Genomic DNA, 19,453 nt, shown 5'->3' on the forward strand with positions numbered 1-19,453 from the left:
TGTTCAGGAGGGATATTGGTCTGTAGTTCTGTTTCTTAGTTGTGTCCTTGTGTGGCCTCATAAAAGAGTTTGGTAATGAGCCTTCCAAGTTCATTTTTAACCTTTGATAAAAGCATAAATTTCAATAAGGACAGAATACTATAGATGAGATCTAGGAATGGAAGAGAGGGAAATTCCCTATTACAGAAAGAGGGAGGAATGGTGTTTAAATCCACAATTCCCTAGGACATATAAATATTACACGTGGAAGAAAAAATATTAATATTATTTTTATATTTATACTGGGCCATAAAATCTCTGTCATAATGTGGGATTCTTTAATCAGTTTTTTTTTTAAGGTAGACTGTATAGGCATGGAAAAACCCAGCAATGATCATATGTCCTTCATGGTATATATGTAACCCATTTTTCTAGGCCCACAATGCTTTTTTGGGAGCACAAAAGAAAGAAATGAAACCTGAAGAATACAGGAGATAAAAATTGAAGAGGAAATCATATTAACAGAAGGTCTGTGAATCTATGACTTTGGTCACATTGGTTCCCACATTGTCCAGAGTGCATATCCACAGTTTGTGAGTGAGCATGTGGTTAGTTCTACTGGGACGTATAACAGACATTGGTATTGCCCCTGTTCTTTGATCAAACTTTCCCTGTCCCTGAGAATTGTTCTTAATATTTTTTTCCTATAGGCTCTGTTTCTGAGACCCTTCATTTAAAATAAAGTAAAGATGAATAATACGATTATTACATCTTCACCTATTTCATCCATAACTAGAGGAACCAGTACCATGGAATGAAGTTTTCTTAGTGGATTTGGTCACAAATTTAAACCAAGAAACTGATCATGTTAAAGCCATTTAGGTTTATGCAAACAGGTTTTGCCAAAGGCTGACATGATATTTGAAAGTGGCAAGGACCAGAAAACACCCATGGCCAAATTGCAATAGCAGGACACCATGTTCTATAGAGGACTACTAAAGATGTTAGTTTTACTTTCCTGAGTGTAACCAATAGCATGCCCTGGTTTTAGTCTGTAGACAGTGTAATTTATGCAAAATATGTGAGCCTATTAAATTAATCAACTCCAAGAGAAAAGGTTTATTTCAATTCATAAATCAGGCTCATTTTACATCTGAACTTTGACCTTTAATATTCTTAATTTACATTTGCTTCATAACTTCACCAATATACAGTCATAACAAAAAATATATCTAGGGCATTGGGTATACCTACTACTTAGAAGAGTCTCTGTGTTCACATTACACAATAAATGAGTCAATTAGGAAAAAGCCTGTGTTTCCAAAAGCACAGAGATGAGTTATGGCAGTAATTCTACTGCGTGTGACACTGTAACCATTATAGTGTAAATATGTCAATAGTGAAATTTTTGCACAGCATAGAATATTAATCATTGTGTAAATATGGCTTTCACTTATTTGTCATGGATCAGTATTGGTTCATCAGTTTTGCATGAAACTCTTTTGTGTAATGTGTTAGTACAGGGTGGAAATTAAAGAACATATTAATATGGGGCAAATGGATACTGATGATGGTTTTGCTTTATTGATTTTGCATATAATAAACTTACTGTCTTGAAAGTACAGATATCTTGTTAAAAAATAAACCATTTCTATGCACTCACCTAAACCCCAGAGACATGGGGACAGTCCAAACCATCCAGCACCTCATCTGCTACAATCTGAGCCTTGGACCTGCACCCACTGAGAGAGGTGAGTGCTTGACTTCTCCTCCATAGAGGCCCTTAACTGATGCATGTTCCACCTGCATGCCACTGGCCAACATCCCAGAGACCTAGGGGGCAGCCCCAAACTATCCAGCACCATATCTGCTGCCATTGCAGATTTGATCCCACCCCCATTGGAAGAAGTGAGTGCCTGGTTTCCCCCTCTGCTAGGGGCCATCAATGGGGGCACATTGCATGCCTCATCCTGCTCAGTGAAACCCCAGAGACCTCATCTGCCACCATCAGAGCTTTGGCCCCTCCCCACACTGGGAGAGGGCCTACCCTCTCCTCCATGGAGGCCCTTAACTAGGGCATGTTGCACTCCTATCCCACCAACTGAAGCCACAGAGACTGGGGGGGGGAGCCCCCAACCATCCAGTACCACATCTGCCACCACTGGAGACTTAGTACTGCCCCCACCAGGAGAGGTGAGTGCCTGGCCTCCTCTATTCCTGCTGGAGGCCCTTATACTCTAGGCCCTACTGAACATAAAGAAATGTTCAGAGACTTACAAGACTGACTCCAACTAACAATTTGAGCAACAGTGGAAAGGCTACCATAAATGCCCTTCCCTGATAATAAGATTCATAACTAACTTATCCACCATCATGGAGCCCTCATCTAGTACCTGTTGGAAACAGAAGTAAACACCCACAACTAAACACTGAACCAAACTAGAATCCAGATGCAGAGAGGGAGGACAAGACCAGGCTGCAGAAACACATAGAGACAGCTGACCTGAACAAGGAGAAGCTAATGAGCCCCTAAACAGAGAATTCTTAACAAAGGAATCTCAAGTGGCTGAAAGGCACTTAAGGAATTGCTCAAAATACTTAGCCATCAAGGAAATGCAAATTAAAGCAACTCTGACATAGCATCTTACACTTGTCAGAATGGCTAAAATAAAAAATACCAATGAAAGTTTATATTGGGGAGGATATGGAGTAAGATACATGACCATCCATTGCTGGTGAGAATGCAAATTTGTACAGTCACTTTGGAAGTTAGTATGGCAGTTTCTCAACAAAATGGGAATGGATCTACCTCAAGACTCAGTAATTTCTCTCATGGGCATATAACCAAAAGATACAGACTCATACCACAAAGACATCTGTGCAACTATGTTCATAACAATATTATTTGTAATAGCCAGAACCTGGGAGCAACCTAGATGCCCCCCAACTGAAGAATGCATAAGGAATATGTGGTAATATACACAATGGACTACTACTCAGTGGTAAGAAACAATAAAATCTTGAAATTTACAGGCAAATGGATGGAACTAGAAAAGACCATACTGAGATAACCCAGTCACAGAAAGACAAACATGGCATATACTCACTCAAAAATGGCTACAAGACATAGAGCAAAGGATCACAAGCCTACAACCAGAGAAGCTAGGAAACATGGAAGACCCTAAGAGAGGCATACATGGTCCCCCCAAGAAGGGTTAAGGGAAAAGATCTCCTTAGTAATTATCATGGGGAGAGGCCAGTGGGAGATAGACAGAGAGGAGGGGAAAAAGAGAGAGGGAGAAGAACATGTGGGATCTGGATGTTGGCTTTGGGGTAAGGACAGAGAAGGAGAATAAGGAAAGAGATTATTTGATAGAGGGATCCATTATGGGGTTAACCACAAAATTGGCACTAGGAAATTACCATGAATCCACAGGATGACTCTAAATAAGAATCTAAGCAATAATGGAGAGGTTACCTTAAATGTTCTTCCTGTATAATGAGGTTGATGATTACCTTGAATGCTGTCCTAGAGCCTTCATCCAGTAGCTGATGGAAACAGAAGCAGAGATTCACAACTAAACACTGACCCCAACTCCCAGAATCCAGTTGTGGAGAAGGAGGAGTGATAAGAAAAGTGGTCAAGGCCATGCTGGGAAAACCCACAGAAACAGCTGACCTGAGCAACTAGGAGCTCAGTGACTCCAGACTGACAGCTAGGAAACCTGCACAAGACGGAAGTAGGACCCCTGACATGGGTGTCAGTTGGGGGCCTTTTACAGACTATGGGACCTCTGGCAGTGTAACTTGTATTTATTCCTAGTGCATGCACTGGCTTTTGAATACAACTCGCTATGGAGTGATACCTTGCTCTGCCTAGATAGAGGGGAAAAGCCTTGGTTGCCCCAAATAATTTTGATGGAAGGGTTTATCCTCTTTGGGAGTCTTTATCCTCTCAGAGGATTGCATGGGGAGTGGGATGGGGAGATTGTGGGGGCAGTAGGAAAATGGGAGGGAGAGGGGATATGTCAGAGTTATTTTGATTTGCATTTCTCTCATGGCTAAGGATGTTGAGCAAATTCTTAAGAGCCTTTTGGCTAATTGAGATACCTCTGTTGAGAATTCTCTTTCGATCTATACCCCATTTTGAAAACTGGATTATTTGGTATTTTGATGACTAGCTTCTTGAGTTCTTTGTGTTTTGGAGATCAGCCCTTTGTCAGATGTGGGTTGGTGAAGATCTTTTCCTTTTTCATAGGTTTACATTTTGTCTTGTCAAATGTGTCCTTTGCCTTACAGAAGCTCCTCTGTTTCAGGAGGTCCCATTTTATTAACTGTCAATCTCAATTAATTGTCTGTTACTGGTGTTATGTTCAAGAAGTTGTCTTCTGTGCCAGTAAGTTCAAGGGTACTTTCCACTTTTTCTTCTAAGAGGTTCCGTATGGCTGGATTTATGTTGGGGTCTTTGACCCATTTTGGACTTAAGTTTTGTGCATGGCAATAGATAAGGATGTATCTGCAATATTCTACATGTCAGCATCCAGTTATGCCAGCACCATTTGTTGAAGATGCTTTCTTTTTCCATTGTATAATTTTAGCTTCTTTGTCAAAGATCAGGTGTTCATAGGTGTGTGGATTAATATCAGGATCTTCAATTCAATTCCATTAGTCTATCAGTCTGTTTTTGTGCCAGTTTCAATCAGTTTTCATTACTATAGCTCTATAGTAGAGCTTGAAGTCAGGGATGGTGATGCCTCTGGAAGTTCCTTTATTGTACATGGTTGTTTTGGCTATCTGGGTCTTTTGTTTTTCTATATAAAGTTGAGTATTTTCCTTTCAAGGTCAGTGAAGAATTGTGCTGGGATTTTGATGGGAATTGCATTGAATTTTTAGATTGCTTTGGTAAGATTGTCATTTTTACTATGTTGATCCTACCTATCCAAGAGCATGGGAGATCTTTCCATTTCCTGATATATATTTGTTACAAGTATGTTTTTCCCTGCCACCAGTCCCAGCACTGCACCAGCCCCAAATAACACACAGAGACCCTGTATTTGATATAATTCTGTTGGCCAGTTGCTAGTTTCTTATTGTCTAGCTCTGTCTTAATTATTGACCCCTTTCCATTAATCTAAGTACTTCCATATGGTCTCATCTTACCGAAGAGAGGAACTGGCATTCTGCTCTCTCAAGTCTCAACATGCTGACTCCTCCCTACTACTTCCTGGAATCCTCCTTGTCTCCTAGTCCTGCCTATCTTGCTTTCCTATTGGCCAACAGTGCTTTATTCATTAACCAATAAGAGAAACATATTTACAGAATGACGTCTCCCATTATATATTCTTTAAAGAGATGAAGTTTTTGTCTTACAGGAATAGCAAACAAACAATATGTGAAATTTGGCGTTAGTTTGAGTTAGTATTATCAGTATAAAACATCATGAGAAAAGCAACATGGGAAGGAAAGAAGTTAGTTTGCTTATATTTTCATATAATCCTTTTTCATCAAGGAATTCTCAGAAGGAACTGAAGTAGGACCATGACTTGGAGGCAGAAACTGAAGTACAGGCCATGGAGTAGGTTCTCTTATTGGCTCCCTCCTCATAGATTCCTATGCTTGATATGTTATATTACTTATTAGAACTGCCATCCTAACTGGGGAACCATGTGTAATAGGTTATTCCCTCCCTACTTGACACTAATTAAGAAATTGACATTCTACTTATCTGCCATCATTGTCACCATCACAGTGAGTCATTTTTTAAATTGAGGTAATACTTCATTTGAACTTTTCTTCCTTCAATGAATTATGGTTCAGATCAAACCAAGTGGAAGAATATCTTTCCTTTCTAATTGCTTCTTGCTCTGTTGTTTTATCACAACTTTATCAACACCAAGATATCACTGGACCCTTGTCAAAAAGGCAAAGATCTACCAAACCACTTAAAATGACAGTTAGAGATACCATGATGAAAAGGGAATCCACAGTTACTGTAGGCGGAGTTAAAAACTGTTGTAATGTGGAACATCTGTGGTGATCTCTGACAGAGGGCTGATTTCCAAAATATACAAAGAACTCAAGAAACTAGTCAGCAAAACACCAAATAACCCTATTTAAAAATGGGGTACAGAACTGAGTAGAGAACTCAATAGAGGAAATCAAAAAGGTTGAAACACACTTAAGTGCTCAACATCCTTAGCTATCAGGGAAATGCAAATCAAAACAACTCTGAGATACCATCTTAGTCCTGCCAGAATGGCTAAAATTAGAAGCACCAATGATGACTTACATTGGAGAGGATGTGGAGAAAGAGGAACACTCCTCCACTGTTGGTGGGAGTGCAAACTCATACAGCCATTTTGGAGATCAGTATGGTGGTTCCTCAGGAAAATGGGAATCAATCTACCACAGGACCCGGCAATCCCCCTCTTAGGCATCTACCCAAATGATCCACATCCATGCAACAAAGACATCTGTTCTGTTCAACTATGTTCATAGCAGCATTATTTGTAATAGCAAGAACCTGGAAGCAACCTAGATGCCCCTCAACTGAAGAATGGATAAAAAAAGATGTGGCACATTTACACAATGGAATACTACTCTGTGGGAAAAAACAATGGAATCTTGAAATTTGCAGGCAAGTGGATGAAACTTGAAGCCTTAGATTCTTAACATGGGTGAATAAAAACTTACAATAACAGTGATATTCTTATGGCTCTGTCTGAAGCGGATTAAATATGAAGAAAAACCACTGCTGTTGACAAATTTTCCACATAAAGAGATCCTCCCTTTATGCATTCCTTTGTATTGACATCTTCCATTTTAGGGGCATGTGGTACAATAATGTATCACAACTCATTTATCATTATAGAAGGAAATCTTTTCCTATATATTCATTCACAATTTTGGTTGTAAAATTTCCATGGTGAGCATATTAACATGATTGGCAACCATGTCTACACTACAGCACAATGAATTATCTCTGCCCTAAAATTGGCTTCTTGTGCTAGGAAAAAAAAACCCTGCTTGTGCCATATTTGTTCTATAATTTCATGATAGGAATACAGTCTCAGCAATTATTATGTTCTTTGGAGCAATGTGTTGGGGGGGGGTTCTCTGATACTCTCATGCCACAAAAGGAAACAGAGTGTGACAAAGACTGTAAGGAGGATAGTGAATATATACTGATTCAGTGTCCAGCATGAATAAAAATAGAGAACAATTGTATAGAAGATCAAAGCTAAGATGCAATCACGAATTGATTTCTGCAATGAGATTAAGTTCCTGATCTGAAGTGACAAATTCAGCTGGATTGTTGTTTTCCCAAGGATGACACAAGCTATCTAGAGAAGAGGATGCACATGATATTGGTAAGTAGACGTGCATGTATCATAGACAGAATAATTGAATTTCAGACCAATAGGAAAATAAAAAGTAATCATGAGACCAATATTATTGTTTGGGGACTATGGTACCCCTTTAATTTAATTTAACAATGGCAGGGATGATACCTTCCTAACCTTTTCATTTTTCACCAAGCATGGTTTGCTCTGATGTAACATGATGACATCATCCTCAAGGGCTCTCACATAATCTCTTTCTTGGTAAACCCTGTGGCCAAGGAAGGAGAACCCAACCTGGGGATCCTGAACTCTTGGAGGAAATACTTGCTATTGTGGTTGGAGAAGAAAATATGTCACTTAATGCAATAACTTGTTTTTTCACCTTGTATGGTGCCTCAGATGCATATCCTGAAGGAGAAAGAACCACAGAACTCTCAAATGGCCGTCGAAATGATCCCTGGAAATTTCTCAGGCTGATTATAGTGAAAAACTCATTTATTGACAGCATTACAAGGATACATGTAAACAAGCATGTGCTGTTATATACTGGGCACACACTGTGTACTCCACAACATCCCAATTTACATCTTGCAGATACACCTATTAATATGCTGGCATCTTGGATCATTATATCCTGGTTTTTGCAGATGCCAACTCTTACCTGTACAACTGTAACCAATTCCTGCATAACAGAAAAAAAAATACCAATTTCACAATAATGGATCTGTGGTCATTGGTGCATTTTTACCTATTTATATTTTCTTCCCAGAAAGAAAAAAGGCAGATTGGAAAAATATACCTTCAGATACAGAATATATGGGAACATAAGTGCATTGTATTGACTCATCCTTTTTAAGATCCTTGTGTCCTAGGATATGTGTGGTTTTGAACATCAGTATTCCATGCATTTCCCTTCAAGTTATGCCATGTCTATCATTTCCAGATCCTATCTTTAACTTTGTTTCTCATTGACTAATTTTGTTCTGTCTAGAGGGAAGAGATGGACTTGGTTTCAGTGGTTTGTGTTCCATATTTGACAATTGCAATTTGTGGATGAATCTTCTGCTTCTGTTAATTCCTCAGACTCTGAGCACATCCAGTACTAGCTCTGCAGTAAAAGGGCTGTTGACAGCCGTTTGTCACAGCAGTTCTGGGAATAGTGGAATTTGAAATGTGCTTTTGTTAGAGGAGATAATGTCTTTGAAACAATGACTTTGGATTCCTTCCTCAGGTTCTATAAGAATAGGACTTGTCTGTGTCATCTGCCTCTGATTTGGGTGCATTAATATCAGGATTGAAAATTTAATCATCTTACCTAAAATTTTCTATCTTTAACATTTCTCAGAATTCTCAGAGTCCTCAGGATGAAAATAAATACTTCCCACATTTTTTGATTATCAGATAATTTAGTTTTTACCATTTACCTTTTTGATCAACATCTTTCCTGTATACTTTAGCTTGAATTTATGTATGTAATTCAATAAACATAATCTATGTGATCATGTGCACTTAGGGTTTTTCCTTAGACACTCTCAAATCTTCAGGCATAGAACTAGACAGTATTTAGTGTATTTCAGTTAACTTGTTGAATTTATATAGAAATATCCACGTGCATTTCTTTTTGAAGGAAAAAATTCATACATGACATCATTCAGATAGGTCTATTACTGTCTATTAGACATAAAGATCTGAAACAGAGAAATGAAGCATGTAATCAACTCTGAACTCAACATGAGGGAATGAAAATATGTCATCAAGGTTCAGTTTGTGATCAGTTGATGGAAAATTACTGAGAGGGTGGGGTGGACTCTGGTGTATGCACCACTGCAACACTGTTGGCTCCTTGGTATGGTGATGAGTGATCAGGTCTGGACAGTGGAGAAGGGAATTAGTTCAAATGTAAAACATCATTAGACAGTGAGCATATCTTTTCACATTTTGTCTGACATAGAAATAGAAAACATGACCAAAGGAATCTAAAATTTCACAGCTAGGTGAAATATTTACAATGCATTTTTAAATTGCATTGGCCAGTGTAGATTGTTAAGGTTTTTAAAGCTGCTTTTGGATTCTCTTTGTCTTGTAGTTAATATTGGTAATGATTTAAAGACTTATTTTAAATGCAATATTATGAAAATTTATAATCTATATATGTAACTACTATAGTTATTGTTATATAACTCCTATTCTATAAGATTTTTCTTCATTTACCCTCTCCCTCCACCCCTGTTTCCCCCAACCATTTCTGCTTCCCAGGGAGGGTGAGGCCTTCCATGGGGGAATCTTCAAATTCTGATATATCATTTGGAGCAGGGTCTCCCCCATGTGTCTAGGCTGAGATATTATCCTTCTATGTGGAATGGGTTCCCAAAGTGTATTCGTATACTAGGGATAAATACTGATTCACTACCAGAGGCCCATAGACTACCCATTCCTCCTAACTAACACCCACATTCAGGGGGTCCGGGTGGGTCCTATGCTGGTTTCCCAGCTATCAGACTGGGGTCCATGAGTTCCCTCTTGTTCAGGTCAGCTGTTTCTGTGGGTTTCTCCAGCCTCGTCTTGGCCCCTTTGCTCATCATTTCTCCCTTTTTGCAGCTAGATTCCAGGAGTTCAGTTCAGTCTTTAGCTGTGGGTGTCTGCTTCTGCTTCCCTCAGCTCCTAGTTGAAGCCTCTAGGATGGCATATAAGGTAGTCATCAATCTCATTATAAAGGAAGGGCATTTAAGGAAGCCTGTCCACTATTGCTTAGATTGTTAGTTGGGGTCATCTTTGTAGATTTCTGGACATTTCTCTAGTGCCAGATTTCTCTTTAAACCTATAATGGCTCTCTTTATTATGGTATCTCTTTTCTTGCTCTCCTCTATTCTTCTCCCAACTCAATCCTGCTCCTTCATGTTCTCCTCCCCCCTCCTATTCTCTCTTTCTCTTTCTCCTAACTCCATCTCCCCTCCATCCATGCTCCCAATTTGGTCAGGAGATCTTGTCTGACATTGAATTAGAAAGCGTGATCACAGGAATCAAAAATTTCACAACTAGTTGAAATATTTCCAATGCATTTGTAAATCACATTGGCCAGTGGATTGTTAACATTTTTATAGCTGCTTTTGGATTGCTTTTATCTTGTACTTAATATTAGAAAACATTTAAAGACTCTAGTATCATTTTATCTTTATATTATGAGAATTTATGATCTATATGTGTAGCTACTATAGTTGATGTTAACTTCTTTTCTATAGGAATTTTCTCCATTAACTTGATAGTATTGAGTTGTATTATAATGACAATGAATGAATAAGGGTATATATTACATGGCAGAGTGCTTTTCAAGCATGCTCAAGCATGAGTTTATCCTCTAGCACCTTGTATAGTGTGTTCTGATTTACACTTTTATAATCATAACCCATGTGTGGTCAGCTTATGCAGACTATCCCTTTAACTCCTCTTCAGCCAGATTGCAGTGAGATATTCACTTTGTCTGCATTTGTGGCCCTGACTACGCTCATTGGGGGGTGGAGACAGGGGCAGAAGTTACCTGGGGGAACTAGGTCTGAGGAGGAGCCCGGGAGCACTCTCTTGCTTGCAGCATGCGGACAGGAGAGCATCCGGAGGAACCTGATGGTGTTCATCTATCTATGTTATAGGTTATTTCTCTATTCGGCCTATTTGTTTCTCCTGATCCTTATTAAACCACGATACCAGATGGTGATTTTGAGGCCATTATTATAAGTTAAATGAATCAGAGTACTAAAAAAGGGGGTTGACTTTAGGAATTGGTTTCCTTTGTTTGCTTCAGTGGCACTGGGCTTTCTCTGGTAACTTCCAAGACTTTCCTACCTTTTTTCTTTTCTTTTCTTTTCTTTTCTTTTCTCTTTTTTTTGGACGAGATCACATTTTTGAGCAGCAAAATGTTTACTTTCTTTTCATTCTTTTCCCTGAAATAACAACTTTTGCAACAGAATTGGACCAGTTATATAACAATCATGGTGATAGAATAAATTGTTATTCTCAATTTTCTTTTAATGTGACTATTCCTGAGCCAGATTCTTTAGGCATCTTCTTTCTACAACACACACACTGTCAGAAACAGTGAGAAGAGGAATGGACATTCAGGGTTGAGTAGTTCATTGTTGGGATGGACACATAGCATTACATTACCTTTTTCACAGAATTATAATAGCCCTGAGTTTATGTTTGTACGAATATTTAATATGAAGATGAGCTGTTGCACCTAATTCAGGTTACTCCTCATTGAAAATATATTCATTGGGGAGAGAGTGATGTTTGTTTAGATATAGACCAACAACATGCATGGTTAGAGTACCTGTGTTTCCCAGAGAACAGAGATAGGGTAATTACGGTAGTTAAGACATAATATGATTCTGGAATAATTTCCTACAAAATTTAAAATTTTGTTATAATTTGTGTCTTTCTTGTAACTTTTTCTTATTATAGCCATCACATAATTATATCTTTGACTCCTTACTTTCATCACCTAAAATCTCCTTTGTTGTACCCTTTCTCATTCACTCCTGTTTACCCAGTATATTTTATGGGCTCCTTTGTTATTGTTATTACTGTTAAATATGTATGCACAACTATATAACTACTACCTGTTGGGTACAGTTAATGTTCTTGTATGGATATGATTTGGGGGATGAGTACTTGGGGTTGGATAATTGATTAGGTGCTCACTTGTAAAATGATCATTTCATCCTGTTTTTAGGAGTAATTAGATGTCTGTGGTCCTAAGTGACTCTGCATGAGAACATTTCTTCTGAGAGTGCATGTTTGTAGTTGTCATAGTTGAGTTTTTTTTTTTTTTTTTTTATAGGAAGCCGTATTGTTGTGGTATCATGTGTATACCTTATCTGCTGTTTGTAAGACAATGTTACATATTTTCAGGTCCCCTGACTCTTAGGATATTTCTGTTCATCCACTATAATATTCCCTAAGCTTAGTTGCAAGCAATTTGTGGTAGATTTATCAGCTGTCCTGGGCACCCCTGAGGATTGCCCATTCTGTTTGAAAACTCATGTTATTCTTTAGTTATGTTCTGTTGCAACAAGAATTTTCTTTTGTGGGTGGTGGTATCAACACTTATCTATGGGCATAAGAGTAAATATTTAGAATGCTCTTAGGAGTGGTGCAGACTTAAAAAGTTCTGCCCTACTTTTAAAAAGCCCAGAAACTGCATAGAGAATACTGATGCACTATTCTGTACTGAGGAATTTAATATCTGTTTCCTTTTCACATAAACTTAAGTGAATTAATCTCTTTGCCAAAGGACATTTCAACACATAAATTTTCATTTTATTAAGCAACTAAAAGTGTCTTAATATGAACAAACCTTTTGTATATCAAACTACGGAACAATTTGAAAAAAATTAATGTGAAGCCTTGGTTTCTGAATATTCCATGTTGGAAGTTTGTTTGCTTCATTGCGTGTGTACCTTTAACCATCTAAAGTATGCTACCTTCTTCACTACAATCATTATTGTAAAGACGATGGGATCCAGAGAATATAAAGTGGTTACAGAACAAGCGAAGAAAACACATGAGCTCAGATTACAGAACTCACATCATAGTTACATTTGAAGTGCTCTTTCAGATGAGACAGGAAAATTGCCAGAAGCTTTGCTGGGGTGTGTAGCAGTGAGGACTGAGGCACATAATCTGTAGGCAGTCAGTGAAATTATCATCTGCATTTCATGCAAAAACACTGAAAATTTTTCCCCACAAGAGATGTACACCCAAGCCCATCAGAGACAGAAATGCTGACACACAGCATATGCACATGCAATATATGATAAACATGTAACTTTAAAAACCAACTATTGTCACAGATAAATTGAATTCAGTGAGGGAGGTTTATTCATAATAAATTGTCTCAGGAACCTGGGAACCTGGTGGCTTAATAGGGAAACAATTACATTTCAGACTTTGGAGAATACCATATTACACAATTTTAATCAAAATGATTTATTAGAAGATGTGAAATTATGTGCTTTTAAAAGCACATCCTTTTAAACTGTAGAAACCATTTCATTTAAATTAGACATTTGATTGTTACGGGTTCCCACTTGAATACTAATGCTTTCATGCAGGCTGATGGAGCAAAACTACCAGCTTCTTTTGGCGATATTATTTGCCATTGAGGAAATCAACAGGAACTCCCATCTTTTACCAAACATCTCTCTGGGGATTGAGGTTTATAGTCTCCCATTTTCTGAAATGAATGTTCTAGAGAGCGTGTTTTATTGGCTCACAGGTTTGAGCATCTTCAGCCCTAATTACTTCAGTGGGATAGAGAGCAAATCAGCAGCTTTACTTACAGGAATAAGATGGAAAACATCTGAACTCATTGGGACAGTGCAGCATCTTTACAAATTTCCTCAGGTGAGTGAGAATGGCGTGAATGATGAGTAGGCAGATCTCTTTCACACATTTTAACGGTATGCAAAATAAAAGTGAGAAGTTTTAATTACAATAAAGGAATAACTACAAACATTGATGAAGACACAACCATATTTTTAAGTTTGAAACGAAGGCAAAAGGGTGAACGGTGGAGAGGGTAGGTTGAGGTTTTGATACTTTTTAGTGATTTTCTGGAAACCTTCAGATAGTAATATATGTCTTTAAAAGCTGTTGAGCAGAGCTGGCACTTCAATCTGCTGTTCAAGACTAAAATGTCCTTCATGGCAGTGCTTGTTCTACTCTTAAAAATTCTGTTTTTCTTTCAGCTTACTTTTGGGCCTTTTGATCCCAGTCTGACTGAAGGAAGCCAGTTTCAATCAGTGTATCAAGTGGCTCCCAAGGACACATTTCTGCCACATGGCATTGCTTCTTTGATGCTTCATTTCAGCTGGAACTGGGTGGGGCTGCTCATCACAAGTGACCACAGAGGTGCTCAGATTCTATCAGACTTGAGAAGGGAGCTGGATTGGAATGGAGTCTGCATCGCTTTTGTGGAAACAGTGTCAGTTATGGGCGACTCAATGTATTCTGTTCCCTTTCATACTGTGGCATATATTCTGGAATCATCAGCAAACGTGATTGTAACTTATGGAGACAGTACTTCTGTATTAACTATAGTAGTAAACACTTGGGAAAAACTCATATCTAGGAAAGTTTGGGTCATGAACTCACAATGGGGTGGTAGCAGATTGTATGAATATACCATGTCAGATGCATTCCATGGAAGTCTCATTTTTGCACCCCATCATGGGGAGATTTTGGGTTTCACAAAATTTATGCAGGAAGTCACCCCTATAAAGTATCCAGAAGACATTTATCTTCATATATTTTGGAACTTTTATTTCAATTGCTCACTTTTGCCTTCTAATTATCAAATCTTTGAAAACTGCCTGCCCAATGCCTCCTTGGAATTGTTGCCAGGGAACATTTTTGACATGGCCATGAGTGAAGAGAGTTACAATGTGTACAATGCTGTGTATGCAGTGGCCCACAGTCTCCATGAGATGACTCTCAATCAATTACAAGTTTAATCGGGAGCAAATGAGGATGGAACTATCATGTTCCCCTGGCAGGTAATTTCCTTTTTGTCGTATTCTAATATCAGAAGCAGGACACCAGATGCAGAAAAACCATTTAATATAGTTATTTTAAATTCCTGTTTTTTTTCTCGAGTTATATTAAGGTGGTACTATATATTTTGGGGATAAGTTATCAATGTATGTCCATGTCAAGGTATATGGTGCATGGAGGTAACACTGCTCAAGTTGAAGTTTTCTTTTAAGAAAATAATCACCCTTTTGGTTGAAACAGAATCAATATATTCTCTTGATAATAACCGAGTGTGAAAAAAATACCCTTCCTTTTTCATTTCTCACAAAACAAAGAGCAAAACAAATGCATATATTTCTGTACATCAATCATTGTTATATTCTTCCAAGCATTCCCGATTGTCCAACAAATCAAGTAACCTCATGTTCTTTACCGAAGTTTCAAGAAATTCAGGCAGTTTATTTAAGGAGGTAGCTAGTTTGTATAGAAATTGAAATTTGCTTACTACACAATCCTTTATCACTTCATGGTGCTTGGTTTAATTCATTTTATAGAAAAAAATGACATTTCAGTAACTCAATGATAGCTAATTCTCCTAGCCTTTTCTTTGTTCAATGTTATAGATACTTTATTTAAAACAGCATTAACATCACACATTACAGCTTACAGTTGTAACTTCATATTTGTTGTTCTGTTATACATCAGTGACACCAATTTTATGACCAGATTTTACATTTATCTAGCTTCACCCTTTTCTGAAGAATATTCAAGTGAAAAATTCTGTTGGAGATCTTGTGGTTTTGGACCATAAAAGGAAGCCAGATGGGGAGTATGATATTAAAAACGTTTGGAATTTCCCAACAGGCCTTTCACTGCAGGTGAAAGTGGGTACACTTTCTCCAAGAGCTCCACAGGGGCAACAATTGTCAGTATCTGGACACATGATTCAATGCCTACAGTATTCTCAGAGGTGGGCATCTGTCTTTCTTAGGTTCTTATGAATGTTAATATAAAACAATGTTTCTGGATCTGATGACACTAACTAAATTGGGCTCCATCAATATACTCATAGCTTTCCACATAAAAATTTTCACTGATTTATTATTCCGATGAATGTATTTCCTGATATGTTTCTAATTATCCATTTATTTTGACATTTCAAAACAAGATATGAGGCTGGGCATTGGTGGCATGCACCTTTAGTCCCAGCACTTAGGAGGCAGAGGCAGGCAGAACTCTATGAGTTTAAGGCCAGCCTGGTGTGCTCCAAAGCAATACAGAGAAACCCTGTCTCGAAAAACCAAGACCAAAACAAACAAACAAACAAAAACTCAAAACAAAACAGAAACAAAAAACAAGATATGAATTAGTATTGTGTGCCATCATTTTCACAAAACAACTGATAGGATGCTTATTTTGGTGTAGGGTCTTAGTTAATTATTCTCAAGTTGATATAAATTAAGAGTTACCTGGGAAGAGGAATCTCAGTTGAGGAAAAATAGTCAAAAGCCTGGCCTGGATTCATGTGGAAAGAGCCATCAAAATTAGAGTCTTGGTGGCAGGCGGTTTTCAGTTGTTTAAGAAACAAAGCTGAGGAATCCATGAATTTTAATGGTCACCATTTCAATTCCCATCTCCAGTTTTCTACTTTTATCTCCTTTACTTACTTCCACTGAAGATAATAGGTGGGGTAGAAGTGAAAAATAAAATAAGCCATTTCATCCAATAATTAGCTATTGGCATGCTGTTTCACCACAACAATATGAACTGTAAAGAAGATAACTGGCTTAGAGTGTTATAGTCAATCTTTGGGTGGACTTTTGCTTTTAAGTGAAGGCAAACTGAACAAAATTGTAATGTGTCCATGTTTTACTTACCTATCTTGTCTTTTGGAAAATGTAGATGACAAAATTAACATGAGAAATTTGTTTATCTTTTTTTTTATTTTTTCACATAACTAGAAAAGAATAATGTTATTATTTAAATAGAAAAACAAATATTTTAATTAGCCAAAGCTACCCTGAACAAAAATAATCAAGCAAGGTAGGTATTACAGCATCTGATTTCTATTTCTAATTGTACAAATTGCAAGAATGAAAACAGAACATGTTGGCATACATGCAGGCACAAATATAACAGAATAGACAGACAAGAGGTAAATCTACATATACATAGCCAATTCAGTTTCAACATGGGTGTTTATAACACACTTGAGTACTGTTAATGTTTTTAATAAATAGCTTTTTGAAAAATGTAGTATCCATATATAAAAAGTAGTACACCCCAATATTTCAGCAATTATTATAATAAACTTAATACATATTAAATACTTATACATAAGAATTGAAGCTATGAACTGTAAGGTGAAAATACAGGAGCAACACTTCAAGACATTGGAATGAGCAAGTATTATTTAAAACTGAATAGCTGAACAACAAATGAAAGAACGACAGTAGCAAGTCTGTCTTTATCAATAATTACTTTTAAACATATGGATTAAATTTCTCCAACCAAAAAATAGAATGATTCATTGGGTGAAAACAAAAACATAAAACAGTAATAAATACTCAAATGCATGCTGTCTACAAGAGACTAACTAAATTTAAAGATGCACATATGCTGAAAGCAGAGGAATAGAAAAGAATATTTCTTATAAAGGCAATAAAAACAGGGTAGCCAAACTTACTTCAGAAAAGTTACAATTTAATGAAAAAACCTGGCATTATATAACAAAGGAAAATATACTAGGTATACATTTACCTGACATCAAAGGACCTAAATATATTAAGCAATATTGGCAGCAATAAGAACAATAGTAATATAATAATAATTGAAGACTTATTACCTCACTTTCTGTAGTAAGTAAACCTTGTCTAGACAAAATAGAGAACCAGACAGATACAGAACATTCCACCTAAGAGTGGCAGACTGTATGTCTAATTCAAGTGCGTAGAAAATATTTTATGGAATATACCAAAATGAGTTTTAGTAAAATTTAAGAAGGGCCAAAATAGCATTGTCTTATTAAAAAGGACTATGGGTTACCTCCCTCAGGATGATTTTTCTTCTAGTTCCATCAATTTGCCTGCAAATTTTGTGATGTTATTTTTTTATCATCTGAATAATAAACCATTGTGTAAATGTACCACATTTGTTTATCCATTCGGTTTAGGGATATCTAAGTTGTTTCCAGTTTCTGGCTATTACAAATAAAGCTACAATGAACATAATTGAGCTAATGTCCTTGTGGTAGGATGGAGCAGCCTTTGGATATATGCACAGGAGGGGCATTGCTGGGTCTTGAGAGCACTCTTTAAAAAGCATTTACCATCTTCAAGTACCAGACAAGTGCAAGTTTAGAACCCATTTTCTATCTACTAGCTAATGTAAACTAAAGAATAGTTTTTTGATGGCCCTACTTTTAAAAAATGTACACAGATCCTAAAGAGTTGCATAGTCTTAGGAAGTAACTTAGGAAAGAATGATCTTTGTATGTCATACCACATGGAAACCCGGAGGTCCACAGCAGGTACCTACCTTTATAAACATAAAATTAAATCAAGATTTATTATGTATTCTAAGACACACCGTTTACTCAAGCTGTGATTAAGAGGTATGTGTTTTGTATCTTATACTAAATTTTCTTCAGATTCCTAAATCTGTATGCAGTGAGAGCTGCAGTCCTGGATTCAGAAAAACCATCATAGAGGGAATGCTTGCCTGTTGCTTTGGCTGCACTCCTTGCTCTGAGAATGAGGTTTCCAATGAGACAGGTAAATGCCAAGTATCTCTGAGGACTTACTGTCCTTTCCATAGTTTTCTGAAGTTCTAAGCTAAAGAAGAAAAATGTTTCAAGATGGCCATAACTGTATCTCAAGTTAGCAATTTAATCTTTTACTTCCATTTATTTATTGAAATAACAGATAGTTGACTCATTTTGTTGTATCTGTTTCAGACATTGTTTCCTAGAGAAACCACTTTCTTTACAGCAAAAATGAATGTACTATTTCACCAGGGGATTTACTTGACAATATTCAGAGTACCAAGTTTTCATGATTCTCAAACCAAGTTTTAATCCCAGTTACGACACATCCAAAAGTGTTGTCTTTAGCTTTACAATCATAATTCCCTCACAGCCTTGATTCATGCAGGAAGTCAGGAAGGTTTGTTTCATTTCCCCAGTTCCCTTTGCTGTACTGCAATAAGTAACTTTTTAAATTTAGCTTAATAATAAGAGGTTATTGCCATCCCCTTTCCTATTTATGTCCTATATATGTTCATCAATATGTTATAGTAGGAGGCTTATGGGATGCAATGCAAAACAGAATCCATATTTAGTATGGTGTTTCATAAACTTTTTTTATTTATTATTTTACATGTCGATCCCAGTTCCCTCTCTCCCTCCCCTTTACCCCCTCTGCCCCCTCACATGCACCCTGACCACCCTCCCTTCCCACCCCCCCACCCCAATTCCACATGTAGGGCAATGCCATCCAGGTGGGGTCAAGTAGGTCTGTCAGGTCATTTGAAGTAGGGACTAGGGCTTCTCACCTGTCTCTAGGTTAAGGCAGTATATCCCTCCATGGGGGATGTGTTCGCAAGTC

At 37.4% G+C, this 19,453-nt stretch overlaps 1 protein-coding gene across 1 annotated transcript in view; it reads left to right on the forward strand.

The window, feature by feature from the left end:
- The first annotated feature begins 7,930 nt into the window (after positions 1-7,930).
- The window catches only part of LOC127216523 (vomeronasal type-2 receptor 116-like), a 28,722-nt gene continuing 17,199 nt past the window's right edge, over positions 7,931-19,453 (forward strand). The window contains 6 exon segments of the mRNA XM_051177224.1: positions 7,931-8,011; positions 8,013-8,110; positions 13,430-13,721; positions 14,066-14,872; positions 15,593-15,829; positions 18,499-18,622. Coding sequence (XP_051033181.1) covers positions 7,931-8,011; positions 8,013-8,110; positions 13,430-13,721; positions 14,066-14,872; positions 15,593-15,829; positions 18,499-18,622 — 1,639 coding nt within the window.

The sequence above is a fragment of the Phodopus roborovskii genome, unplaced genomic scaffold (genome assembly GCF_943737965.1).
Source record: "Phodopus roborovskii unplaced genomic scaffold, PHOROB, whole genome shotgun sequence".
Classification (NCBI taxonomy): Eukaryota; Metazoa; Chordata; class Mammalia; order Rodentia; family Cricetidae; genus Phodopus; species Phodopus roborovskii.